Genomic DNA, 27,253 nt, shown 5'->3' on the forward strand with positions numbered 1-27,253 from the left:
AAAGGGGCGACGGTCCGCTCCACTACACTGAAGTAGGGATGTCTACAGTGGAAGAAGAAGAAGAAGAAGGGGGAGGGTACCACTTTGTCACAGGCTGCTATGTAGATTAACCTTTCAATTAGTTGTTATCAGGTCCTCTCCATGTCTCGGCGCGAGCTTTCCAGCCTTCGTTTTAAAGGAGATCAAATCCCCACCAAATCGCTCGGATATGTCGCTTCACATTTATCCTTCGACGATAATGAAGAGGAGTATCCGAGGGGGGGAAAAACTTGAAGAGGTAAACTACCCAGCAAATATTTACCGTAGCCTGTGCCCTCTTTTTTTTTTTTTTTTTCTTCTTCTTATAGCTTCCCCGCTAGTTATAGTGGACTCCTGCATGAAACTATTTTATATTAATCCGGCGGATTATTGTAATTATATCTGTATAACATGTGGAGGATGTGGTGTTAAATATCCAAAGCGGCTGTGTATCATTTCCCCTTAATATAACATGGGGAGGAGGTGGAGAGAGAAAAAAAAATGAGAGCTGAAGCTGAGAAATGGGAGCTAAAGAAACTAGCGATACATAATTGAGAAGCAGTGATGAAGGAGCTGCTCTCCCTACAGTCGTGTTAACTTGTATTCCCCCCTGAACATCTCTCTCTTTTTTTTTTCCTTACCCCCTCGGGGGGCTCACTATTTGTCCTCATTGGAGATATTTGATAGTTAATGGTTGATAAAGAGGTCATGTCATCATTGCACGGCGGCAACACGGGACGTTAATAATTTCGCTGGCGGACGTGCAGCGAGAAAGAAAAACCTACTTTTTCCTCTTTTGGCTTTGACGGAAAGCGTATGCACGTCTCCCCAATTTAACATAGTTTAAATGTTAAATATCGGGAGAATTACGGCTCCTCTCGGGGAAATAAGGAAGAAGGGGAGGAAGATGAAGAAGAGAAGGGAGAAAAAGGCGACACATGTATTTTTTTTTTTTTTTTTTAGTCTTTTTAATATGCCACCTGGAAATTAATAATAAATTTTTTAAAAAAATAAATAAAATATGTTCCGCTTTAAGAATAAAACACAGTTTATATGCAAACACATGATAGATTTAACAAACAGCCAATTAAAGTCTAAAAATGATCCAAATCACTTTCAAGTGTAACCAACTGTTTCAAGGAGGAATCTGAGTAAAGGTGGGCCGGCGTTAATCGCTTTGTAAATGAGGTTAAATATTCACCCCAAAACAAAACACGGAGACGGCAGCCGAGTTTTTTCGCGTGTTGTTGACGTTCGCATTTGTAAACTTAACAACATCCGCGTCGTCTCGGGTTTTTGGAGCCGCGAGTTGAGATATTAAAAAAAGAAAGGTTGAATGATATCGATTCGTCACTCGGAGGCACCTTAAGAGGCGGGTCAGTCGAGTGAAGTGACAGATCACACAGCCAGTGCCGTGAATCGCAGAGTGAGCTCATACATAAAGATTGACATGTGCTTTATCAAACCAGAAATCGGATCTTGTCTTTACAGCCAATATTGAAGTTGCTAGGGAGGGCACATTAGCGGGGTAGGTAAGGTTTAATGAGACTCCATTGGATTGTAATCAGCGTCATGTCGGATTCATGTAAACTACAACATTGTAACAAAATGGCGACTGTTTAGGTGACATCAGTGAACGTTGGTAACGCTGCTGTCATTTATCTGCTCAACTCAGCGGAACACAACTCCAGGTTTGTTACGTGTACTTGTTACCGGATTCTCCGTCGTTACCGTTTTTTTTTTTTTTTTTACACACACACACACACACTCACACGTATATATATTATTTATTTTATTTTTTTAACGTCTCGTCGCAGAGGGATTGCGGACGCCTTGAGCGTTGATTATACGTGTGTCATTTTAAAAAAAGAAAAAGAAAGAAAGACGGTGGTCGTCAGTTAGTAGCCGTTGGCGAACGTCGAGCTGTCAAAAGTGTCGTGCGGACGAGTAACGGTTAAACTTTACGTACGTTCTCCGCTTTGACGTCGAAATGTTTACGGTAACATAAATAAATACGTGTATGTATTTTATTCCGTGTCGAGAAGGGACACCGTAAGCGATTATATATACGTGTACGAGGAGTACTGTTTATATTTTTTTCTTTACCCACCCCCCCCCCGCAAGTCTGTAGAAGTTTCTAGCTAACCTGTCACACTGTGGAAACTTTTTTTTCTTTTTTCTTTTTTCTTTTTTTTTCAGAAAATGTTGAAATGGACATCTGTTTTGGTGTGTGGATTATGGTGTCAGACTTTGGATTAAGTCACTCTGATTTCTTTTAACAGCCATGCAGACAGCGCCTGCATCTGTTTTTATCCATCTGTTTCTCATGTTTTAGCACATCCTAAACCTCCTGCATTCCTCCAGCTTAGCCTCGGTACCCAACATGCTATATGCTATATGCTATATGCTGGCATAATGTAAACATGGAAGTGTTGTTGCATGAAGCTTTGCCACTTAAAATGCTTTTTTTTTTTGTTTAACCAGTTTGCTTTATTAATGTTTTTCCCTTTTTTCTTTTTAGATTTGAGCTGGGAGTTTGACTAAACGCATCTCCAGGTCATCTGGTAACTACCCCTGTGGAATTTACTAGTGCCAACTTTTCCTCAAGTTCAATGTCAGACACCCAGGATTGAGAAAGCAATGTGTGGATGCTGTCGTGGAACATAACTTACTTGACCCTACCGAGGATGTGGATGTACCGAGTTTTCAGCAGCAGAAAGGGGGAATCTTTATGGATCTCATTTTTGTGAGGCTAATTGTTCAACCATGGTAAAACTTGCAAACCCTCTGTACACGGAGTGGATTCTTGAAGCAATACAGAAAATCAAAAGGCAAAAGCAGAGGCCCTCGGAGGAGAGAATTTGCCATGCGGTGGCCACGTCGCATGGACTGGACAAGAAGACCGTCCTTGAGCAGTTGGAATTAAGCGTTCACGATGGCTGTATCCTCAAGGTTACAAATAAAGGGAGCGCCTCCTACAAGGACCCAGGGAATCCCGGAAGAGTTGGATCAATCTTGCCTGCAAACGCACCTGTGCCATCAAAGGAATCTATGTGGAGTTCAAGCGATCTGCGCCATATTGATTGGAATAAAATACTTAAGAGGGCCATCGAGGGCCTGGATGATACCCACGGCTCCTCGCTAAAGAACATCGAGAGGTATCTGAGGAACCAGGACGACCTCTCCAACGTTGTCGATAACCCCGCGTTCAGGCAGAGGTTGCGGCTGGCGGCCAAGCGGTCGGTTAACAACGGCAGGCTGTTGAAAAACGGCCCGCGGTACAGGGTCACCCATGGCGGCATGGAAGGAAGGAGCTCCAGGTGTCCGAGTGCTTCCCCCTTGGTCCTGTCATCAGTGACACTCCTCCCCCACGAGCGAGACCAGGTACACGCACCGTGGCCTCTGTATTTCTTCATCTCATGCTGATTCACATGCTCTTACCTCAGAGGGCACCTGTCACCACTAAAAAAATGTTTCATGTTGTTCAAGTGTTATTGATTGTAGCCTCCTTGCTAAGCTCTGACACATACCACAGCTTTGTTTTGTGAGAAGTTACGCCTTTAGGGTACTTTTAGCGGTTGGATTTATATAATCACCACCAAGGACGGAGGGTGAAAGTTTGGGCCACCACCGAGGGGGGAAATGCTCAATAGGAGTTTTACGATTATGGTCTTAATCTTTTGGAGTCCAGCTTGGCAGGTCAGAAACACTGCCATCTAGAGTGCGTCCCTTTGGGGAAACTGGTCTCCATAATAAGAGAGCTTGGATAATCAGAAAGTCATGCTGACAGTGTGTGGTAGGCAGTCCGCTGTAGGCTTCCCACAGGTTATGTAACTCTAGCCTAATGACCTTAAAGGATGTGGCCGGCTGTCTTGTGAGTTGCAAAGCATTTGTGAACAGATCTGCGATATTTTGCTGGTAATTTTCATGGGTAAGAGCATTTGTCGAGGAAGTAAGACAGAATATCCCCAGACTGCATGCAGCTGTTATGACCTTAATACTAACTGAGATGCCCCGGAGAGGAAATAAAACCATATAAACAAACTTCCAGGTTGCATTGTTTCCGCTGCTTTTGGCACCCCAGGGGTGGTTTATAGTTTGCAGAGATTGTGTCTCTGTTGCTGGTGCTTAGCAATAACCCACGGTGCAGATAAATGACAGCACTTTTGTAGTTGCTTTGCAATTTTTAGACACTGTCAAGCGTAGGAGAGGGTTTGATGGAAAATAGTTTTTCATTGTATGGCCTAAAGTGTAGCGTGCAGTCATCTAAGTACTGTGTTGTGAAGTCTTTTTTTTTTGCATACTGTGTGTTGACGCTTATCAAGATGAAATGTGGTTTTAGTACTTTATGCACAAGCTATGCAGCTGAAGTGGCGAGCAGAATCAGGCTATAGAGATGTCACCCTGCTCTTCACCAGTTTCACTGTGAATAATCAGGAAGCGACACCTTGATACTGCAGCCACAACTGCGACTGTGTCTGTGGTCAGGCCAAAAGTGAAACTGAGAAGTGTTTAGAGACACGGTGTCCTGCAATGCCTCTCATAGCCAAGGAAGGCCTGCTGTTTTCCATTTGGAACATTTCAACCTAATGCTCCCGGCCCGGTGACATCACCTCGCTCAGTCCAGGTTTACCCGTTCACTTCAAAGGATGAGACATCTCTGGCTGCTTAGTTGTTGAAGCACAACGCGAGCGTGTGTGCTGAGAATAAGAGATACTTTGAGGTAAAAAAAAAAAAAAAAAAAAGAGCAGTCTTGGTTTAGACTTTATTTGATTCTGAAGAGACTCTGGCAGGAACAAAGGCAAGGAATGAGAGTTTTTTTTTTTCCTGCTGTGTTATGCAACCACTTGAGCTCTCTCTCTTTCTCTCTCCACCAGCATTGCTCTAATAGGACCCCACCCCCTCACTCAGGACAGCCTGCTCTTTTGAAGCAGCATAATTTCCTGTAATGTACTTAATTTAGAATCCCCAAGTAAATCATCAGCATCTCTTCAGCTGTGTTTGTTTCTCTATTTTCACATTTCTTTTCGGGCTGTACAGATTGCAAATTACTCTTTGGTTTTTAATCACCAGACCCAAGAATATTCCTAATGGAAATTAATCGTCTACCTCAATCAGTGGAGGCTGTGTTAGGAAGTCTGAAGTGAGACTTTTGCTTTTTTAAAACAACTTCGCCGTTGCAATTTCGTCGGTAGCAAGTGATGAGCACGGTCCTATCACTTATTCATTTGACCACTTGTAACTACACTCCCTTCCCTAAACGCAAGACACGCTAGTGAAAATGAATGCATTCGAATATAAAAGTCCTGCACTAAATTTTAAAGTTAATGAAAGGTTATGGTGTTCAGCATTTGTTCAGAGTAACAGAGAAAGCTGCTGATTCAAGAGTATGGTTTGTAGTACTATGGAATTGTGGTTTATCGACACATGTTTCTATTATTCTGACAACACCAGGGTTGTCATTGGGCTAAAATGCTAATACGGTTGAATAACTGGACATTATATCATTCAAAATGGGGGTTTATTGGAGGATTATTACATTAGGATGCATTCATGTACCTAATATTTCGTCTCCTTTCGTTCTCTCGCTGAAATCATATTTGGACCTTCGTCTGTGAACACACATGCACTTTGTTTGCTCTACATAATAAGTAATGACCCTTAACTAATCTTAACACACACGCTTTGTTGTCAAATGCCTTTGGCTTCATATTTTAGCAGAAAAAAAAACACTTGAATGGCTCGTGATCAAGGACAAGCACTAATATTCTTTTTTTTTTTTTCTTTTATCTCCGTTCAATGTGATTTGAACTTTAATGAGGTCTCAACTGACAGAATTTGTACACTCTGTTCAACAAAACGTTCTATGTGAGGCCACAGCTAACAATCATTTTCATTATCGAATGCAAGAACACATCACAAGTGCTAAGAATCCAAGGTCTCGTCTTCAAATTGCCTTTTTTTTTTTTTTTTTTTGTCCAGTCCAGAGTCCAAAGATATTACTTTCAAAGCTGCCTAAAACATGGAAATCATCACAGGAGGATATTTTTCAGCAAGATTATTTGCGCCCGTAGATCCGACTGCATTATATGAACTATTCTAAACGTATTTTTTTATATTTTACTCAATAACTTAACATAAGTCCCATGTGTACAGCCTCATCACATAGTAGATTTCTTGTATTTTTATGTCCCTAATCGTAGCTGTGTGAGCTCCAGTCAGCTCCTAATGCCAGTGCCTGCTTTCAAATATTGACCTGGCAGGTTGGAAAATAGAGTAATCATTGATGTGGCAGTAAACTCTTCCCCTCGCCGTAACAACTAATTTATACAGCCAGGAACAATGACCAAATTGCCGCTGCGTCCTCGGCTGCAACTTCCCCCTGGGATTCATTCGGCTGGAGTGACAGATTGAAAGGATGCTCTTGTGTTTGTTGTTTTTTTGTGACAAATCAAAAACAAGTGCGCCGCTGAATTCAGCTGAAGGTGAGCGGGAGGTCAGGACCAGCAGATATTTGAAAGATGCAAATTTGTTTAAGGTCAGCGTGCTGATCTGCGTCATAGAAACCAGGAACTAATTATGGCATCCCCAGAGTGCCCTTCAAAGCTCCAGTCAATTGCTGAGGCCTTAGTGTGTAAACTGATGATGAGGTGGGTTATTTATGGCGCGAGTGTTATTTTCCGTCAAGAACTTCCTCTTAAGCAGAGAAGGAAGCTGCAGTTTGTTTGTTGCTCCTCTGGAGAATATTGTGTATGATCTGATGTTTAAAGAGAACTTTACGAGAGCCATATATCGCATCCGTCCCAGATTAGCCCGGTCTTGATTTCAATCTTAAGATTTGGCTGCTGTGTGAAATCATGACACCGAGTCTTCCCCGGTTTTCTCTGTGAAGTCAGCCTCTCTTTATTCTGAGTGATCAATGGGGAAATCCTCTTAAACCTTGAGCTCATATTTTACTTCTTCTGAACTTAACCGTAAGCCCTTAAATGAGTGTTTGTTCTGAGACTTGCAACATTTACAGTGGATCACGGCAGTAACAATGAGAGCATGTTTTATTATTGAGGTAATTTGATTACATGCTGGTTAATCCTTTCCGACTGGAGTGCGAGCTTTAAGAATTGGATTAAGCCCTTAAACTACGATTACTAAGATCACTTACCCATTCAGATGTAATGGATAAAGGAGGTGGCTCTCAATGCAGCATATCTCGTGAGGATGAGATTCATTTATTATTCATCTAGTCTGTGAGAACTCAAGTCTTTTTTTTATATTCTCTGAGCTTCACTGCTTCTTCTTGATTTTTTTTTTTTTATATCTAAATCTACACACTGATTTTTTTTTTTTCTTTCCTTAACCAGCATTATGACTTCCAAGATAAAATGTCCAAAAAAACAAACAAGCTTGCATGCACTAAATACACAGTCTGTGCCCATTTTCTGTTTCTTAAACAGTTTGTCTCTGTTTGTGTTCCCACCCAGCTCCGGGTTGACCCCATCCCTATATGCAGTTTCTGTCTCGGAACGAAAGAGTCAAATCGGGACAAGCGGCCAGAAGAGCTGCTGTCCTGTGCAGACTGTGGGAGCAGTGGTAAGTTGCCTTGTGTAACTCCTCTGTTATTGGACGTTCTCACGGACCGTAGCACGATGTAAACAAGACCGAACCATTTGTATGTCAGCAAAGCAAAGGATACGGAGGTGGGGTGTGTGTGGTCAGCAGCGTTTCTTGTGGTATCAAGGAGACTGTCGTCAGGCAAATAAGCAAAATACACTCCTCAGTAACAAAATCCCCTTCAACTGGTTGTTATTAAAAGACGCATAAATGTGACCGTTCGACGTGCACCTCAGTTTACTGTGTTTTCCATGTAGTAGAAGAAATAATAAGAAATAATAATATGTTTGAAGAACGCAAACATTTATCAGTGACTCATCAGGCGAAATCTTACTTTACACTTAAGGAAATGTAATAAAAATACAAATTGCCAGTAATGCTCCCACGTGAGACCCACTTATCTTATCTCTCACGTATAAACTAAACAAGAAATACGTAACGTATTCATGACTAAATTAACCATTTAGCCTGCAGTGTCATTTCAGATTTCAGTATTACACCTACACAAAGTTAGGCTGTGTTTTTATCCCCTTTTTGTCAACACTACGTACACAGATTTGCTGTTTGAATAAACTTTATTGAATTGTCGCTGGAGGAAACTGAACGTGCGTTGGTGCTGTGCATATGTACAGAGAGAGCTCTACATAGTGGATGGGGGCCCTGCAGGGTCGCCAATTAAAATGTGTAGTGCGTGAGTTAATACATCGTAAAATGATAATTAAAAAAGAAAAGAACAAAAACGACAGTTTTAAAAGCTGATCTTACTTTTGCACTGGAGTTGCACTGGCACCTTTTCTCACCACATTATCACTTTGGTTTTATAATTCTATGAAGCGATAGAGGGTACTTGATATAGATAAACTCTTTTATTATAGTACTTGTCTGAGTAATATTATGTACGCTGCTATATCATGATATAGTTCACACATATCTCAAAGGATATATTTCCTTAAAACAGTCCCCCTCCTGAATTTTAAGTTAACCATAGTCTGAGATCAACTAATATAGATATTAAGACTATCTCTTCAACTCCAAACCATTTTGGTGCACATTTTGCAGTGCAATTTTTATGCATTCATACAACAGGAGATGTGCAGACACTGTGCTACTGTTAGAAAACCTGCACAGCGTGTGAAAGCGCTCTGTGTTGAGTTTGAATTTCGCCTTTGCAGCCAGAACCACAGCCGGCCTTTATGGTCAGTATAGGTTAATCATTACTATATTTCACTTGTCTTTATGGACTGGATTTGTTTTATACCTGGGGATAAGCAGATTAGAATTGACTCTTATTGACAGTATATAGCATGTGATGCCTGAGCTGTTACAGTAAAGTATCAGGGTCAAATATTTTCATTTTAAGCCAAGGTTCATACCCATTTACGAGCTTTGTGTGGCGTTACACACTTCGTTACAAGGGCGTAAAGGATGAGTAAATGTCAACAAGTTTCCATCGTCTCACAAGGTACATTATCATATTATATTGTGAAATCCTGCAGCCCTGGCAGCAGCGCGTCTCAACATCGGTTAGGCAGATGTCGTAGTCTCCCTCCATATTTTTCACTTTATTTTAAGGGATTTATTGGCAGAACAATTTTCAGATTGAGTGGCTGTAGGGATCTAAATTACTCTGCAGCTCTCAGAGGAACAAATGCTCCAAGTGACCATTAGAATCTGAAATCACCCAAGTCATTTTCGCTCAGTTCAGATTCTTTTTTTTATAGAGCACTCTGGTTATAGAGGATCAAAGATCAACCCTTTCTCCGCTGCAGATTGTTGGCATTTCCTTTAGTGTTCTTTTGTTCCAGAGAAACTGCTAACTGCTAACCCCCCCCATAAAATTACCTCTGCCAAGGAGTCCTTTATGTTTGAACAATTATTTTAAATGCCGTAAAGGAATTGTTCTCCGGGTGACATTTTTATAGCTCGAATTTGACTAAGTAGCGTCGAGGTGGTTTTCATTAACCACTAGTAGTGTACACAAATTGTGCTCTCACTGTAAAACAGCTGTTTTACAACCATGAGAGGGAGTCGGGTGAGAGGGAAGGCGAGCTTTTACATGACTTTCATGGATCGGCTTCCATTAGAATGAGTGCCGCTACTGTTTCTGCCTCATTAAGATCAAATTATCTGTAATTAGCGGCTCAGATGTTTGATCATACTGTTTTTAGACACAACTTGTGGCAGGGAAAAAAAAAAAGTGTTGTGGACATACAGGCCTGCCATTGTTTTTAATGATGTAATATGTTAATATTTAACTGTGCCGCACACTGTGACGCACACGCTGCTAAAAATGTGTCACTGTAATATGCGCTTTTGTTTGCCTCCTGAAGGGCATCCATCATGTCTGAAGTTTTCCCCTGAATTAACCTCAAATGTGAAGAGATTACGCTGGCAGTGCATAGAATGCAAAACCTGCAGCTCCTGTCGAATACAGGGGAAAAACGCCGTGAGTACAGAGCATACATCTCAACGCACACACACACCATTTTCAGTGTTTGCTTCGAGGTACGTCCCATTTTTGTGCATCCCTGAGGATTTGTTTGAGATTTGTAAAAGCCTCTCTCTCGAGCTCAATTGGGCTTATTTTTTTTAAAGACTTTAAATGACGTGGGGGTGTGTTGCACGTATGCATCTGGGACATCCCTCACACGTGCCTTCTGTTTCCTTTCAGGATGAGATGCTGTTCTGCGATTCGTGCGATCGGGGCTTTCACATGGAATGCTGCGATCCGCCGCTTTCAAGAATGCCAAAAGGTGAGGTGTTTACACTGTCTGGCTTCTCTGTTTCCCCCCCCTCTGCTGTCAATTCAAAGCCTTTTTCTTTCTCAGACGGCCGTTTGGGGCTGTCACTCAGCGCGCTGAGAAGCAGCGGTGGCTTATTAGGAGCTTTGCATGCATCTCAAATTATTCCAGCGTCCCCGGGGAGATGTGCTATCTCTGGATTACAGTACTGACCCTACAGCGAGGCTTGTAATGATGGTGCACGTACTGTAGCGGGATATTTGGCAGGCGATTCATACGAGTCACATAGCTTAGCTCAACAAGCTGACACGAAGTCTATTTCGCTGGTGCAGAGAATTGACCCAATGTTTTTTTTATGGATTTTCACTTTGTGCTGAGTAATTGATCGTCATTGTGAGCCGGTGGGATAATCGCCAGCTCTTGGGGGTTTAAAGGAAATGTTTCAAATGAATGTACTGCATGTCCTCGGAATTGATGAACCCACCCAAAACCGTACTTGTATCCTGTCGGGCCGCCCTCCAGGAACCTGGATCTGCCAAGTCTGCAGGCCGAAGGAGAACGGGAAGAAGCTGCTGCACAAGAAAGCCGATCAGATCAAACGTCGATATGCAAAGCCAATCGGGAGGCCCAGAAATAAGCTCAAACAAAGAATGTAAGTGTGCAGTAATCTGAAGGTGGACTCCTGTTTGATATCGCAACATTCTTTTCATCGATTGCACTGTTATGATGTCTGCCGCAAACTTCCAGCAGAGTTTAGAGGCTGCATTCCTCCTCTGACAGTGACAGCTGATCCTCTACAACAGACTTTATTCCTCTTGTCTCCGCAGGTCTGTAACCAGTGGTGACGGCTCCATGGTAGCACTTGGAGGAAGGGGGTCACCTGGTAGGGGTCAAAAGATTACCGTCTGTTCCACACCTTCATCTGGTCATGCTGCATCTGTGACGGACGCCAGAGACAGATTGGCTGTTGCAGACCCTTGTTGTGCGGTCGACGCCTCCCAATTCACCACTTCCACTCCCACCTCCACTCCCCCCCTCACGCCCACCTCCACCCCAGCTACACTCACTGTTAACAAGAAAACCAAAGGGCTTATTGACGGGCTTTCCAAATTCTTTACTCCTTCCCCCGTGGGCCGTCGCTCGCGAGCCGTAGCCGTAGAGTCGCCCGCCAAACATTTAAGCTCTAGAGACAAGGGTCCGCCCAAACTCTCCAAGCCACCAGAGCTGTTTGCCTTTGCTGCTGACGCCTCTCAAAAGATAACCCCTTCGTCCTCTGCACTTCCTCCCGCTTCCACGTTGCCGGGACTTAGCCCCCCGTTGCAGGTGTCAAGCAGCTCCACCTCTGCTAACTCGCCCCAGAGCTCTTCCAGCCAGTCTAGTGTTCCTTCCCTGAGTAGTCTCTACAATAGCAGCCAGCTTAAGGGACTTTTTGACGGACTCTCTCACATTTTTACTACTCAGGGACAGTCGCGGAAAAAGAGACTACCTTGCTACGCGCCGCCTAAGCGCATGCCCCATAAGCAGGATGCGTCCAAAACGGGGCCCCAGCGTCTTGGGAAGAACGAGTTTAATAGAAATAGGTTACACTCCACATCTGCTGGGCCGGGCCGACCCAGAGGACATGCATTTAAGATGGTCAGTCATTTCAAACGTAACCCTTTCCTTAAAAAGCACAGGACGCTAGGCAGGCTGAGGTATAAAGTGAGCCCTCAGAAGGGAGCCCTCTCACCAGGAAAGGGAGACTTGACAGACGGAAGAATTAAGCCTGAGAATAATCATGGTAAGCAAGGCTCGAAATTCCAGCCAAGACCTGCGTCTCCACACCTTTAAGCTTCTTCTTGTTTTTTTTTTTTTTTCATTTTGTTTTTTTTTGTTTTTTAAGCTTGACACTCGTAGTTATTTTTTTCCAGACTAGAGCTAATCTTCTCGTTGAGAAGACACCCTCAGCATCCTAACAGACTACTAATCTTCTTCCTAATTTGAATTCTTTTAGTTTATTAACACAGTTTCGTTGCGTTTTTTGACTTGGCTGCGGAGTTCACGTGGCTTCCATCCTCTCGCCCCGTCGGCTTTTGTCATAGTGCATGGCCCACTAACTCCCTCATGCCGCTCCTTGCTCTGTCCTTGACCCTCAGTAGTGCGCACATTGTTATCACTACCTCGTAGAGACTGTAGTCACATCGCGCTCTTCCTCATCCCACCCTCACTCTCGAAATCACTGTCTCCACTCAACCTCACTTCCAGTGGTCATTACACACATACAACCCAGTGATTCACCCACCCAAGTTGACTCAGAGCTGACATGATGATTATAGTCAGGAGTGCAGTAACCCTTACATTCCACTGTCTTCACGAGTCAGGTCACGGTTTAAGAGACAACACGTAGGAAAAAAGCAACAGATATATGTTTCAAGAAGTTCTAAACAATATCCCCCACAAACACTACTTACCCCAGCAGTTCAGGTCTATAAATATGTTAATGACACATCACTTCCACTCGTAATGGGTTTTTGTTTTGGTGGTTAAGTCATGGTGTTGATGTCTTTCATAAAATTACTGCCTGCTTTCCAACATCAGTTGCTGTTCATGTCGACACTCGCTCCCTTCACTGCATCTGCTTCTTAATTCATGGGAAACTGTCTTGGTGGATGACTAAGCACATGAAAGCGGTTACGCAATTAGAGTGATTTAGTTTCACTTCATTACATTAGGGATTTTCATATAAACATGCAAAGATGATACATTATGAAATTCCTCAGAGACACCAGCCTCACACAGGCTCGGCAGCAGCAGCACTCACTGTATAAGCACATTTGCATAGAATGCATTTATGAGATTATTCAGCCACGGCTGCTTCGAAACAGGCCGGCGTTGATGTGCCCGTCTGATGGCTTCATGTTGTGTTGTTGTGCCTGCGACAGGCCACAGTGACGAGCTGCGCGTGAAGCAGGAAGCCCGGGCGGACTTCGCGGCCATGTCCAGGGACCACGTCACGGAGGAGGACGTCGAGACGTTCACGCGCGTCCAGGACCTCGCAGCTCAGGTTAGAAAAGCCCAACAGGAGATGTTCATTCTGATAAATATCGGGATGAAAAGAGGAGTTCAGATGTTTAATGCGCACAAGGGTTTTCAGTGATATAATATGACGTAATGTCCTATCAGACAACTTCTAGATAACTACAGAAAAGTGTCTAGATAAAAACTACCAGAAGTTACATCACATTACCTGCAGTATTTATTTTGTTCTTGGCAGTTTTTTGTGTGGTGTCGTTGATGTTTCCACATATTTTTGTAATCATCCGTTGTCATCTGTTATCTCTGGGTCTGATTCCCTGTGTTTTTCTTTTGACAGCTGAGTAGTTTTAACCAAACATTCACAGTGGTTATGTCTTCCTCCTCCTTCAGATTATCTTTTTTTTTTTATCATTATTGTTAAAAAACGAAACTGTGACTCATATAGAGCTGCATAGGAAGATGCACCCACTTGTCAATGTATAAGGTAAACTAGTAAAAACGAAAGCTCTCTGGTTTAACAGTGCTGCACCAAATCACCGTCATGTAGTTTGTGCTTCAGTCAAACTGTATGTATATGTATTAGTTGTGTTAGAAGACATTTGTGCCAAGAGACTCTGAATCTGGAAATGTTAAATGTCAAATTACTACAGTTTTAGATACAGATAGACCATAGACGTAGAAACTTATGAATACTTGAGTTTCACAAGGACTGAAAGCTGGTGGATCAGATGGTTGGATTATGTAACTGACTTTGGTCAGATTTAGTGTGATATCTTCCATTTCCCCATGAGAACTGTGAAGCCAGAGTCTCGATATAAAAATTGCCGCGATACAATTATATGAACTTGTGATAAGAGACAGTGTAACATTGAATTATCTGGGTCACTATATTTATCAATTTTTCGTTAAATCTCTTCACAGAGAACTGGATCTCTGATGAACGCAGACTCCTCTCGATGCCCCGCTCTCATTGAATTCGGGAAGTACGAGATTCAGACCTGGTACTCGTCGCCGTACCCGCCAGAATACTCGAGGTAACTATTCATGCCAGCGTCATTTGTTACGGGAGTTTGCTCTAACTCTGAAACACAAACCACCTCTTTCCCTTTTGTCTTCGCCAGATTACAAAAGCTTTATCTGTGCGAGTTCTGTCTGAAGTACATGAGGAGCAAAAACATTCTCCAGAGGCACACAAAGAAGTGCGGCTGGTTCCACCCGCCAGCCAATGAAATCTACAGAAAGGACAACCTTTCCGTATTTGAGGTCAGCTTGCCTTTACAGCAATAAAGCAATAACTGTATGCTGCATGAGATCCCGCTGAAATGGCTCTGGGAGCAGAAGGGAGGGAGAGAAAAAAATGGGAACAGTTTGAACAGTGTCCTCTTGCTCTCTTTATTCTGTGTTTAGGTTGATGGAAATGTCAGCAAACTATTCTGCCAAAACCTCTGCCTGTTAGCCAAGCTTTTCCTGGATCACAAGACCTTGTATTATGATGTGGAGCCTTTCCTCTTCTACATACTTACAAAGAATGATGAGAAAGGCTGTCATCTTGTGGGCTATTTCTCCAAGGTAAGAATTACCGAGTGATTTTATGGGAAATGAAGGAATACCGCACATCACATTTGAAAGATGATACTGATTTGTAGACGCGACTTCGTTGTAATTTATCTGTTTTTGCAACGCAGATTTAGCTCGTTCGCAGTTTTGTTTAAATAAACGTATTAGTCAAGGAGAAGAGCTTTTCAAATGTCTGATTTTCTCCATTTTGAAAGCCCTTTTTTTTTTTTTTTTTTTTTGACATTCTGAACAATAAATTAAAAAGAAAATCATTGACTGATAAACTGAAGTTGCGGCCCTGAATCTAACACTTTTTGTGCGAACGTGATTACCCTCCGCGCGTGGCGTGCACAGCTTTAGACAAGGACAATGGCAGGTGCAGTAAATTGCCAGCTTCAGCAGAGCTCTGACATACTTGATCTGTTTCTCCTTCCCTCAGGAAAAGCTTTGCCAGCAGAAGTACAATGTCTCCTGCATAATGATCATGCCTCAGTACCAAAGGCAAGGATTTGGAAGGTTCCTTATTGATTTCAGTAAGTTCCTTAATGCTTTTTTCAGACCACCAAACTCATTTTTTTTTTTTTTTTTTTTTTCTTCACTGGTCTTCAAAAACAATTTCAGATTAAAGGGTGAATTTGCAGCTTGTGGCAAGGTACTGTTATTTTGTTAAGGCTTTGAAGGGGGCCTAATCAAGAGCATTCATGTGCAGTGCTTAGGCAATCACAGAAGATTAGGAGTGAGAAACACAACGTTCTGGCTGCATACATTATTTGATGGCCAGTAGTATTTCACTTAAGCATCGCCTCAAGTGCTTTTTTCCATGCACAAAAAAAAATAAAAAATAAAAAAATGCCCCCAATTCTCTGTGCGACTTGTGATGAGGCATAGATGCTGCTTTTATGTTTTAGTCTCGCAAATGCAACACATACAATATTTAAAGCCGCGCGGTCCACTTATGAAAAGAGTCGCTGCCTTGAGTGGATTTCTGTGTTTAGGCAGGCGTTTTTTTTTTTATTTCTTATTTCTGTCATTATAGGCATTTTATTATTTTCAAGAGTTTGTCTCTTTGCCGACTTTGTGTGCGTGTGCGAGGATGAGAAGGAGAAGAAGAAGAAGAAGCGAGCGCGGGGAGGGAGGGCGGTCGGTAATGGAGCATTTGATTTCCTGTTCACTTTGGGAACCATTGAGACACAGAGATGCGAGAGGATCTGTGATATTGAGAGTGTGCTGATAACAAAGACAGGGATTAAGGGAGATTGAACACAGCTGAGTTCTGAGCTCTTTGAAGGCTTTATTGGAAAATGTAGCTTTGGAAGCTGGAAGTTGTTTAGATTAAGATTTTCTGTTATATTGGGTTGTATTAAAAGAGCACTTTGTCTCAGGTAGCTGCGAGAGCGGAGCATTAGCACGTGTCTGCGTGGAAAACGTTCTCTTTTGAAATCATAATTCACGGCTCGTGTGAGAGAAGCTCTTTTGTTTTGGTTTATTGAGGATAATACACTTGTAAAAAATGACAGGGTGAATGAATTACTTTTTCTATTAATTTATTTGAATATTCACCGCTAAGTGTTCGTTATCGCCGGCTCCTTTTCTTAGCTTTAGTAATGAACATTGTCATGATTACAGGAATATTATGTGTTCACTGTTTGGCGATTAGATTTGCTTGTTTGGTTCTCGGTAGTGGGTGCACATTAAAAGGCATTAATTAATTTCATGCCTCTCATAATGGATGACCCTTGACAAGGCCTCTATAAAACTAATTAAACACAGATACATATTAGTATTAGTCCTTTTTTTTTTTTTTTTTTCCCCCTTGTTCGTTATCTCTCCCAGTCTCCTGTGAGCAATGACATCCAGCTGCTTCTCTGTTTCGCTCTGTCGCTTTGTTTCCTCTTTACTCCCCCGTTTCAACCTTCTTTGTTGCCCTTGCCTGCTCGTATCATAGCTTGTGACAGAGGTTGAAGGAGTGGGAAGCTGATTGCCTTTTCTCCCTTTATGCTATTTGAAGGTGAATCCCAACCAGGGTTTCGGTGTCACATCCTTACATGAATATGTAATCCATAAGGAAAGGGTGGGGGGGTGGGGGTGCGTGGAGATTGAATTGCAATCTGAAATAACCCGGCAGCAGCCTCCAGCTCGACTAAAGCGTTTTGTTTTTTGTTTGAATTGTGTCTTTTTAGGTTACCTTCTCACCAGGCAGGAAGGACAAGCCGGCTCCCCAGAGAAGCCGCTGTCAGATCTGGGTCGCTTATCCTACCTGGCATATTGGAAAAGTGTCATACTGGAGCACCTTTATAAGCACCCAGATAAACACATCAGTGTTAAAGGAATAAGCAGGGCCACTGGGATGTGTCCGCACGACATCGCCGCTACTCTCCAGCAGCTCGGCATGATTGACAGACAGGATGGCAGGTCAGTTTCCCGGAGCCGCGGTCTCCTTCGGCTCGTGCTGCCGCTTATGTGTGCCGTCTGACTTATCCAGGCCAGCGGGTATTTTTAACAGCATATCCATTAATGCCGCTGAATATTGACAGAAGTAAGTCAGGTTAAGCACCCCCTAGGACACGGAGCACCTGCTGTCCCAAAGAGCCTGTCTTTGTGCTCGGATTTAACCACACATCACCCCTCTGTCTTCCCCCGGCTGGTGCCTTCCCCTCTGTTGTGTACTCATGCGCTTCTCCTACTGTGACCCAGGATCGTGCTGATCAGAAGAGAGCGATTGATTCAGAGGCACATGGAGCGGCTGAGGGCGAACCCCCGTCAGAACGAGGTGGACCCGGACGCCCTGCGCTGGACGCCTTCCACCACCCTGAACGCCGTCTTGTCCGAGGAGGAGAGGGAGGCGGAGATGGATGTAGGTTTTCTTTGTTCACTTGCCATTTGTTTACACTTGCTGTTAGTGAATGTTTGTTTGATTAGCTGGGGGAGTTCAAATAGAAGCCATTAACGGAAAAAGGCATTCTCACTGTCAGCAGGCATCTAATGTTGTGCAAAATTGCCCTAAATCAGTTCGCTACATAATTGATAGTACCGCATATTCCATGAAATGCAATCTTTCCACGCTTGCTTAACAGAAACGTTTCCTTCGTGACGGGCAGCCATCCAATCGGGACGCGGCTCTTATTATCGGGAGGAACCTGCAGCGATTCATTTGTCATGACGTTAATTCCAATCTCTTGTTTTCCCATTAGCCCCGTTAGCTCGGATGTTGGAGTCGGTGCGTGCGCCTCTCCCGTAGATAATGCGTCTTGTCTGTTTAATTACCAGGCTGAGCGGCTGAAGGAGCAGGCCAGTTGCTGGGAGAAGGAGGAGAAAGAGGGCTACATGATGACTCACGGGAGCAGGCAGCCCCTCACCAAAGTCCACTGCAAGGTCCCCTACAGGACCTACGAACGGCGCCCCGCACCCTCCTGGGCCAGGCGCATCCAGCACTCGGAGGAAGTGAGCGACGACGAAGCCGACGACGACGACGAAGACGACTCGGACGGTTCGGACGCCTCGGACGGATCGCCGCCCATCCTGACAAAAGCCCATGCAATGCTCGCAGCCAAGAGAAAGGTGACTTTTAGAGTTTGTCGGACGCTTCTCCTGCCTCCTCCTCCTCCTCCTCCTCCTCCTCCTCTCTCGCGTGATTACCTCATCCGCTGTTTGAAGTTTTATTCCGAGGACAAAGTGCTATTGTGTGTACATTTAGATATTATACTTCATTAATGACTATATTGTGTAGTTGGGTGAGATGGAAAGGGTTGATAAATATTCATGAATTCAGCGTATGGTTCAGCGGCTTCTTCCTGTCATCTGGAGCCTCCCCGTGTGCCTGCAGCTGTAGATAATAGATTGTGTTTTCACTGCTGGTGTCGAGACTGTGCAGGCTAAACCTTGTACTATTGTCAGTGGTCATGGTTAATTTACTGCCCTCCTCTTTGCCTCTCACTTCACTTCTGTCTATATGGCACTGCCCCCTTGTGCTGGAGATAATATTACAGCCGGCTGCATGATGTCAGGGGAGGCCTCTTACAACAAAAACATCATGGAAACCAGAAAAGAACGACAATGACTGTTGGAGTTTAGTTTGAGCATTAGTTACAGTATTGATTTCACATTCTTCTTGTGAGGGATTTTGAAGAGGAAAGCGGTTGATTCGTAGGCAGCTGGTGGGAAACAACTGGAGAATGTAAAATAGACTTGAGGTTTCTGCTTACTCTGCCTTTCTCATTTGTGGTTTTCCACACCAGCCTGCGTTGCTCAAACGTTTAGTCTCGCAGTGTGGTTTTAACATTCTACACTATATCCTGGTGGAGGTCATCCACCTAGTGCCCTAGTTTTCAGTCTTTACAGAGCCGCTCCGCTCGACTGTGGAGGTGTTATTCGGTCTTCATTCGTTCTCCTTTCATCTGTCTTTCAGAGAACCATTGTTCTCAAGAAGAGAGGGCGGAAAAGAAAGCGAATAAACAGCAGCGTGACAACAGAAACCATCTCCGAGACAACGGAGGTCCTGAATGAGCCGTTCGACAACTCGGAGGATGAGCGACCTATGCCCCTGCTGGAGCGCACCTGCAGAGTGGGCGAGATGGAGGAAGAGGAGGAGGAGGAGGAGGCGCGTAAGGTTAAGACGGCAACGACGCCAGTAAAACGCAGAAGAGGTCGCCCGAGGCTGGAGAAAAACGAGCCGAAAGACAATCTCGAACATTGGAATGAAGGTATTTGCGTGTTGACTTTTGTCTGTTAATTTCACAAATCGGTACAGTAGATTGTTCTAATTCAAGCTCGCGTTTATTTCTATTCCTCATTTTTAGGGGCTGACGTTCTTTCCAAGAGACCGTGCAAACCCCGTCCAGTGAAACGGAAGAAAGGCTGGCCCAAAGGAGTCAAACGCGGCCCTCCTAAATGGAGGCTAAAGAACGAGCGGAAGATGGGCTTCAAGCTGAACCTCTACACGCCCCCCGAAACTCCGATGGAGGCGGAGGAGCACCACATCCAGACGGAGGAAGCAAAAGTCGAACAAGAGCAGGATGTTGTCAGCGCAGATGAGGGCAGCAAAGCGGGCAAAGGCTCGGCGAATCCGGACGCCACGCTGGAGAGGCTTCCCTCTGAACCGCCGAGTCCCGCTGACCACGTCTCCCACAAGTCGAGCTCCCCTGAAGTGTCCCCTGCGGCGTCTCCGGCCTGCTCACCCGCTGCCTCTCCGGGGGCCGTGTCCCCTACACCTGTGGACAGAAGTGATTCCCCGCAACCGCCGGACGACGACGACCAGCGAGAGAGCGAACACGAGCAGGACTCGCCAGCCAAAGATGTGGAGCACAGCGCGCAGGGTGCTGTGTCACTGGAGAATGACAACGAGGAGGACGAAGAGGAGGAGGAGGAGGAGCAGAGGGCTCGTGTGGAGGATCAGGACGCGGACGACGAAGACGACAGTCACAGCAAGGCGGTCGGATCGGAGGGCGGCGCGGAGCAGTTGCAGCAGAGTTCGAAAGACGCATCGAAATGCACCCCGACTTTTTTAGATCCGAAAGAAGACAATGACTCTGAGGTGAGTCAGCAGGTTTCTACAGATCTGTGCAGCAAAGAGGAACCAGCCACCGGTGTCGAAAGCGTCCAGAACGCCGAGACCGAAGCGGCAGCGGTTACGCCGCCGTCGGAAGCAGCGGCAGTCGCTTCGATAGCGGCCGTGGACTCTGATAATCCCGCAGAATCCGAGTCGGAGGAGGAGAGCACACCTAGTCCTTGTCCTGATCACCCACCTCTTCCTTCCGCGGAGAAGCCGACGCTCAGCCCCGTGCTGAGGGACGATCCCCCGGTCTGCCAGGAGATCGACTCAGAGACGGCCCAAGCTGTTCAGTCCCTGACTCAGGAGACTGAAAGGGAGAACGTTTTCCAAGACTGTGTGGAGAGCCAGGAGCCCTGCAGGAATCTGCAGCCCTATGCCCACGTGGCTCAGAGCCCCCAGATCACCTCCCTGGATGACTGCCCCCAGTCAGACCACAGCAGCCCCCTTTCCTCCGCGCAGTCCCACCCCAGCCAGTCGGTACGCTCCGTTAACAGCCCGGCCGTTTCCATCTTGGAGAGCAGCTACACTCAGATCAGCCCCGACCACAGTGCCATCTCCGTGCCCTCGCTCCACAACATGGAGACGAGCCCCATGATGGACGTGCCGTCGGTGTCGGACCACTCCCAGCAGGTGGTGGACAGCGGCTTCAGCGACCTGGGCAGCATCGAGAGCACCACGGAGAACTACGAGAACCCCAGCAGCTACGACTCCACCATGGGGGGCAGCATCTGCGGGGCAGGCCCCTCCCAGAACAGCTGTTCCTACGGCACCATCCCCCCGAGCGGTCTGCCCCAGAGCAGCTGCGCCGTGAGCCAACAAATGGCCGCCGTCAACCCCGGCAGCTGCGGCATGATCCAGCAGAATAGCCTGAGCTCGCCGCCGCACTGCAACGTCAAGTCGCCGCAGGGCTGCGTGGTGGTGGAGCGGCCGCCGAGCAACAGCCAGCACAACCAGCACAGTCAACACAGCCAGCGCAGCCAGCACAGCCAACACAGTCAACACAACTCCCACAGCAGGCACGGCCCCCACAACCAGCACAGCCAACACAATCAGCACGGTCCACACAATCAGCTAACGCAGCACACGCAACACAATCCCCACAACCAGCATAGTCACCATCACAATCACCACCTGCAGCACAATCAGCTCAGCCAGCACAATCAGCACGCTCAGCACAGCCTCCACAATCAACACAGTCAGCACAGCCAGCAGCAGCCCATGGCACAGTGCGCCATACCCACTAATTTCACCACCACCATGCAGCTGGCGGACATTCCCGAGTCCGGCAACCCCAACTTCACCCTCTACGAGAGGATCAACCACCAGGGGGAGTACAGCAGCGGCCACTACCCGCAGTCGTCCGGCCTCAGCCTGGCCAAGCTGCAGCAGTTCACCAACACGTTCATCGACCACCCGCACTCGCTGCCTTTCAACCACTCCGCGTCGCACCCCATCACATCTTATGCAAACACCCCGTCGCTGTCGTCGCAGCCCTCCGGCCTGGTGTCCCTGCCCCAGCCGGCGCACCGGGTGTCCAACCCGCAGGTGCAGGCCACCATGACGCCGCCGCCGAACCTCAGCTCGCCGCCGCCCATGATGCTGCAGCGCAACATGGGCATCCCGCCCTCGCAACGGATCCAGCCCCAAATGGCCTCGAAGAACCACGTGTCCGCCCGCTCCAAGTCGGCCCCTCTGTCGCACCACCAGCAGCAGATGTACGCCCGGCCGGCGCAGACCGTCGCCATGCAGGCGCCGTCCCGGACGCTGGCCGCCATGCCGCGCATGAACATGGGCATGAACATCATGCCGGCGCCGGCCTACAACGTCAACTCCATGAACATGCCCTCCCTCAACGCCATGAACGGCTACAGCATGAGCCAGCCCATGATGAACAGCGGCTACCATGGCAACCATGCCTATATGAACCAGTCACCCCAGTACTCTATGCAGATGGGCATGATGGGAACACAGCCATACCCCCAGCAGCCCATGCAGGCTCCACCACATGGCAACATGGTGTACACTCCAGCTGGTCACCATGGTTACATGAACACAGGCATGTCCAAGCAGTCCCTGAAAGGGCCTTTCATCAGGCGGTAACTCCCCGCAAGGACTGAGCTGGTTTCTTCTTCACGTGCGTTTTTGTTGTATAACGATGCACAGATCTGGCCTTGTTTTTAATCCTCCTCCTTCTCCTCTTTCTTCTTCTCCTTCTTCTTCTTCTTCTTCTTCTTCTTCTTTTTTTGGTGTCTTTTTGTTATTGTTTATGACTTAAAAACCAGCAGCAGCACTTGGAAAGAATGCAAAAATTTTCATCAGTGAGTAAACTTTGAAGCTAATGTTAAAAAAAAAAAAAGGAAAAAAAGAAAAAAAAAAAGAAGTATTTTTGTTCCTCCGGATGGGAAGCCTTACATCATTACGATGAAAATCTATTTAATTAGTGTTAGTGTCTCTGATGTGTCTTTAGGCCAGGCGGGTTCAGAGCTCAGAGGTAGAGATTTCATCAGTGGTCTTGCAGTCGTGTAGCAGCCTCAAATGAAGCCATTTAATGTGCCTGCTACAAGTGGAGATAGTGGCTGTTTGAACCTGTTCAGTGTACCTGTCTAACAGTGCTGACAATTAGTTTGTACTATACTCATGCCTTTGTATATTTAAATTATTGTACTTATTTTGTAAAGTGACAACTAGCATGCTTCAGTCTCTGTTAGTGACAGTGCATTGAGTAGTACTGTACAAGTGTTGTGCTTAATAGCAAGCCATTTTAAAAATATCTGGCCTTTATTAGGTTTCCCCGCACGGGGAGAAAGATGAAACTATATTTTGTTAATTCTAATAATGTAAAAAAAATGTAAACTTAGTCCTGTTTTTTTTTTTTTTTGTTCTTTTTTTTGTTCTTTTTTTGGTTTGGTTTGAGAGGTTTTATTGATATGTATGTATAATTCTGAAGTTTTTTGTAAGAGATCTCCTTGAGGCAGCTTTCTGTTTAATAAAGCAGACTGATTTCTGTCAAAAATAACAAAGCATATCTCAGTGTTTGTACCCTGAAGAATTCTAAAACATTTCAAAGTGTCCAGAAGTGTGGCGGAATTTAAAAGAATAAAAAAACAGAAAGAAAGAAAGAAACTAAATGATTATAGCGATGAATAACAATAAAGAAAATATAAATTTAGTCCAAAGTCGATATTTTACATAATGCCTTTAAAAAAGCTACGTTTTCATTCCATCTGTAGATTTGTTTTCTATCTTTATAAAATGTTGGATTTATATTTTACCGAAGTGTAGAAGAATAGAGCCTGTGAATAGACCAAACTAAGCTAATGGATTGCATGTAAAACGCAACTTGTACTTGTGTTTCTGTTTATATTGCTCTTTTGTAGCCTTTGTACCTGTACAGAGTTGCTGGTGAGAACAAGGGGGGGGGCGGGGTGAGGGTGGGGGGGGGGGGTACCTGGCTATGTGCACACAAATCAGACAGAATGACATTTCTTGTATTTATGACTTTTTTCTCCTTTTGTCAGTCACTTAAAATGCTGTACATTTTAGCATAAGAATAAATTATGATTGACCATGTATCGGATTTGTTCTCCTTTTAATTTGAAACGACATTTAAGAGGCTTTTTTTTTCTCTTTCTTTCCTTTATTTTTTTTTTTTTTGAAGGTGAACCAGGCAGCTGTTAAAACTAAATATTATTTTAAAAATAAAATAAAAAAAAAATTCCGCTCTGAGTCTTGATTCACTTGAGATTCTTAAAAACGTCTCCGCGTCTCAAGTTTTAAAAAATCCAAGCGACAAAAACAAATGAAGACCTGACACCCGAGTGATCTCGACTTTTATTAGACTGCGGTTTGTCTCGCGACACGTGGGACTTGGTGACAGGCCATAACATTATGACCACTGACAGACAAAAGCGAATGATGGCTGCAGGAAACTATATTAAGTATCTGGTCTGCAGGTGGTCATAATCTTACGGCTAAGTGGTGTATGAAGCTATAGAGCTAAAGTTGAGGTTGTAGTTCTCTCCTCTTTCATTGCAGGACAAGTCTGGCCTCCTCTGTGTCTGAAGATCAACTCCTTCCATATAGTTAGTTCCCTGGGGTCAACCAATAAACCTCTTTGGATCCACCAAGACCTGGTCCTCACACGACCACAGCTTGAGATTTACCTAAACGCATTTGTGCACTTCGCCTTCCCTGACTCGGCCGTCGGTCCGATCAGCTCCTCTCCTCCTCCGAGGGGTCGTTCCTCTTCTCCAGGAGGTGCTGGTCCAGCTCTCTCAGCTGCTTCAGGAAGCCCCAGTTGGGGATGATCCTCCTGCGCCTCTTCACGTGCTCGATGGCGTCCACCACCGTCATGTCCTCGCAGATCATGAGGTAGGCCAGGAAGAGCGTGGCGGACCGACTCCTCCCCATCACGCAGTGCACCAGCAGCTTATCTGGAGGCGAATCACACGGAGACGCAGCACATAACATCATGACCACCTTCCCTAATATTGTGTAGGTTTCTGAAACAGTTGTGACTCAACGCAGGATGGAAGTGGGACTTTACAGGGTGTTTTCCTGCAAGGAGTGTCATTGCTGTGGAGGTGGAAGGTGCTACACGTCTAACTAATGAATGCCAGGTTAAAAAAGTTACATTTAATTAGTCAACACAAGACGATTTAAATGTCATTCGCTTCCCCCCTGGCAGTGGTTCTAATGTTGTGGCTGGATCGTCTTACTCTGAGGGTCTTTCAGCGTCTCCTGAATAAACCGGGCTGCAGAGAAGAAGTGCTGGCTGAGGTCAAAGGCTGGCACGTCCTCCGCCACCACGCCGTAGTAGACGACGTCCATGTCGCCGTAGTAACCGGGCCCGGTGTCCACGTTGTTCCACGTCCCCTCTGCTGCGTTCAGGACGTGCGTAATCCCCAGCTCCCTCAGCTTGTACTTGTCCTTCGCCGTCTCTCTGCAAGAAGTCGTGTTAATCCTTTATTGTTTAATTCAATTCAAGATATTTAATGCTTTATTTATTTATTTATTTATTTTTTTTTTTACTTACTCGTCCCCAATATAAACGTTAGGCCAGACCTCGTTGACATGGGTGTAAGCTACGCTCCCACGGTTGAGGATTTTCTCCAGCTCGTAGCCCCCGGGCGTGACGTAATCATCCACGGGACCGGATTCTTGAGCCGCTGCTGCTGCCGCCGCCACCTTTGTAGCATTTATCTTTGACTTGGGAGAAGCCATTTCTCTCACCGCGGCTTCCTTTCACACATGATTTATTTACTGAAGTAGAAAAAAAAAAAGAAAAACACTTCCTTCTCCCCCATGAAAAGGTAGTTTGTTTTGTTTCTCCTCGTGCATCTCCTCCTGCACCTCCACCACTCACCGAGAGATCGAAGTCCTTCCCTCTCTTCCTTTCTTTTTTTTTTTTTTTTGTTTTTATTTTGTTTCCTCACCCGTGAATTTGGTTTTTCATCATTTTGGCAGCTTGTTTTTTTGTTTTTCTTCTTCTTCTTCTTCTTCTTCTTTTTTTTAGCGAAGCAGCCCTTAAAGGCAGAACATGGTAACGGTTTAGTTCTGGCAGTTCTCGAGTCAGGGCGCAGATTGTATAACCGCTCTGTGACGGGGCATCAAATGCGGAGGATATTTTTAGGGCTGTGATGTGGCGGGCCCCTGACCTTAGCTGCCACGTTCATCTGCCTGCGGGGGGAGAAAAAACTTCCACCCAGCCAGTCCCTGCCATCCACTTCTGAACACACAGCTTTAATCTCCGCTGCTGGCAGGAAGCTGTGCTTATCCAAACTTTGCACTTGCCAAAGGACACCCATATTCACTGGAGTGAACAGGGCACTCTGAGCTTTTTTCCCTCCGCCGTGCGGAGCGACTCCTTGAAATTGTGTCAGCCTCTCTTAGCCCTTTTTCTGCATATCTTCAGAAGCCGGGAGAGAAAGCGTGTAAGCGCGGGGGCCTCACAACACCCGTTAAGGATGTTCTGCATCTCCCGCAGCCTCTCGGGGGGCCAAACGAGAACTGAAATGTGTCAGACTGTTAGACAGATGAGGTTTTTCACAGGATGGCACATGTCTTTGATTCCCCATTATATGATATGCACGGTCCATTCAGCGATCTAAATGCGAGCCCCCAAAGTGAGAGCGTGATGATGACTGTGTTGCGGGGAAAGGCTGGATGAAGCTGCTAACATGTCAGACGGAGTTTTCACACCATCAGCCTCCTTTATTTTTCCCTCATATCTTCGTACTGCGCCATCATTCATTCTGACAGTGAAATCATTAAACCTGTGATATCCAATTCCTTTTATTTTGACAGCATCTCTCTCTCTCCCAGCGAGCTCTGGAGAGCATCTCTTATTAAGATGGCTCCAGTGTTTCATCTCCTTTCAAAGTCTGACCTGAATCTGTACACACACGCTTCGCAGCCGCTCCGGCATATATTTTTTGTCATCTTGCATCAAGCCTCTTTAGACACATCACAGTTTTAACTGTACGCCGCTGGATTGCGGGCGGTTAAGACGCCCGTGTTTTGAGAAATGTGAATAAGTAAGCGGAGCGTTGTTTATTTATAGACGCACGCTGTCGTTGTGTTGTTCGAGTGCAGCAGGGGTCTTGGCAGCTGATACTGATTTTGTGTTTTAGGATCATGTCTGCGTTTTTTTTGTTGTTGTTGTTGTTGGGTTGTTGGTTTTTTTTGCACATTTTATGCATACTTTGCAGTTTTACTTTGACGTGCATCACATACAGATTCAATTTTGCGTACGAACTTTGAGATT

General features: G+C 45.3%; 2 protein-coding genes across 7 annotated transcripts; one reads left to right on the plus strand and one right to left on the minus strand.

Moving 5' to 3' along the window:
- kat6b (K(lysine) acetyltransferase 6B) lies at nucleotides 1–23,503 on the plus strand. 5 transcript variants are annotated; one of them, XM_047608506.1, is made up of 17 exons: nucleotides 1–277; nucleotides 2,540–3,402; nucleotides 7,497–7,605; nucleotides 9,957–10,072; nucleotides 10,298–10,379; nucleotides 10,890–11,019; nucleotides 11,195–12,147; nucleotides 13,289–13,410; nucleotides 14,304–14,416; nucleotides 14,504–14,645; nucleotides 14,790–14,951; nucleotides 15,379–15,472; nucleotides 17,120–17,351; nucleotides 17,634–17,793; nucleotides 18,207–18,497; nucleotides 19,345–19,639; nucleotides 19,736–23,503. In XM_047608506.1, exons 2-17 carry the CDS (start codon nucleotides 2,785–2,787, stop codon nucleotides 22,585–22,587), a joined length of 6,471 nt encoding a protein of 2,156 aa, XP_047464462.1. In that variant the 5' UTR covers nucleotides 1–277; nucleotides 2,540–2,784; the 3' UTR covers nucleotides 22,588–23,503. The 5 variants fall into 5 exon arrangements, with proteins under 5 accessions (XP_047464462.1, XP_047464461.1, XP_047464465.1 ...); XM_047608505.1 differs by lacking the exon at nucleotides 1–277 and adding an exon at nucleotides 1,531–1,709; XM_047608509.1 differs by lacking the exon at nucleotides 1–277 and adding an exon at nucleotides 1,534–1,709 and having other exon boundaries at nucleotides 11,195–11,250.
- Nucleotides 13,295–26,086, minus strand: LOC125022142 (dual specificity phosphatase 29-like). Of its 2 annotated transcripts, XM_047608511.1 has the most exons (4): nucleotides 25,523–26,086; nucleotides 25,206–25,429; nucleotides 24,651–24,920; nucleotides 13,295–13,440 (listed from the first exon to the last, which is right to left on the minus strand). In XM_047608511.1, the coding sequence occupies exons 1-3, from the start codon at nucleotides 25,708–25,710 to the stop codon at nucleotides 24,700–24,702; spliced, it is 633 nt and encodes a 210-aa protein (XP_047464467.1). In that variant the 5' UTR covers nucleotides 25,711–26,086; the 3' UTR covers nucleotides 13,295–13,440; nucleotides 24,651–24,699. The 2 variants fall into 2 exon arrangements, with proteins under 2 accessions (XP_047464467.1, XP_047464466.1); XM_047608510.1 differs by lacking the exon at nucleotides 13,295–13,440 and having other exon boundaries at nucleotides 22,686–24,920.
- Between the last annotated feature and the right edge of the window lie 1,167 nt (nucleotides 26,087–27,253).

This window comes from Mugil cephalus, chromosome 16 (assembly GCF_022458985.1).
Source record: "Mugil cephalus isolate CIBA_MC_2020 chromosome 16, CIBA_Mcephalus_1.1, whole genome shotgun sequence".
NCBI classification, from domain to species: domain Eukaryota; kingdom Metazoa; phylum Chordata; class Actinopteri; order Mugiliformes; family Mugilidae; genus Mugil; species Mugil cephalus.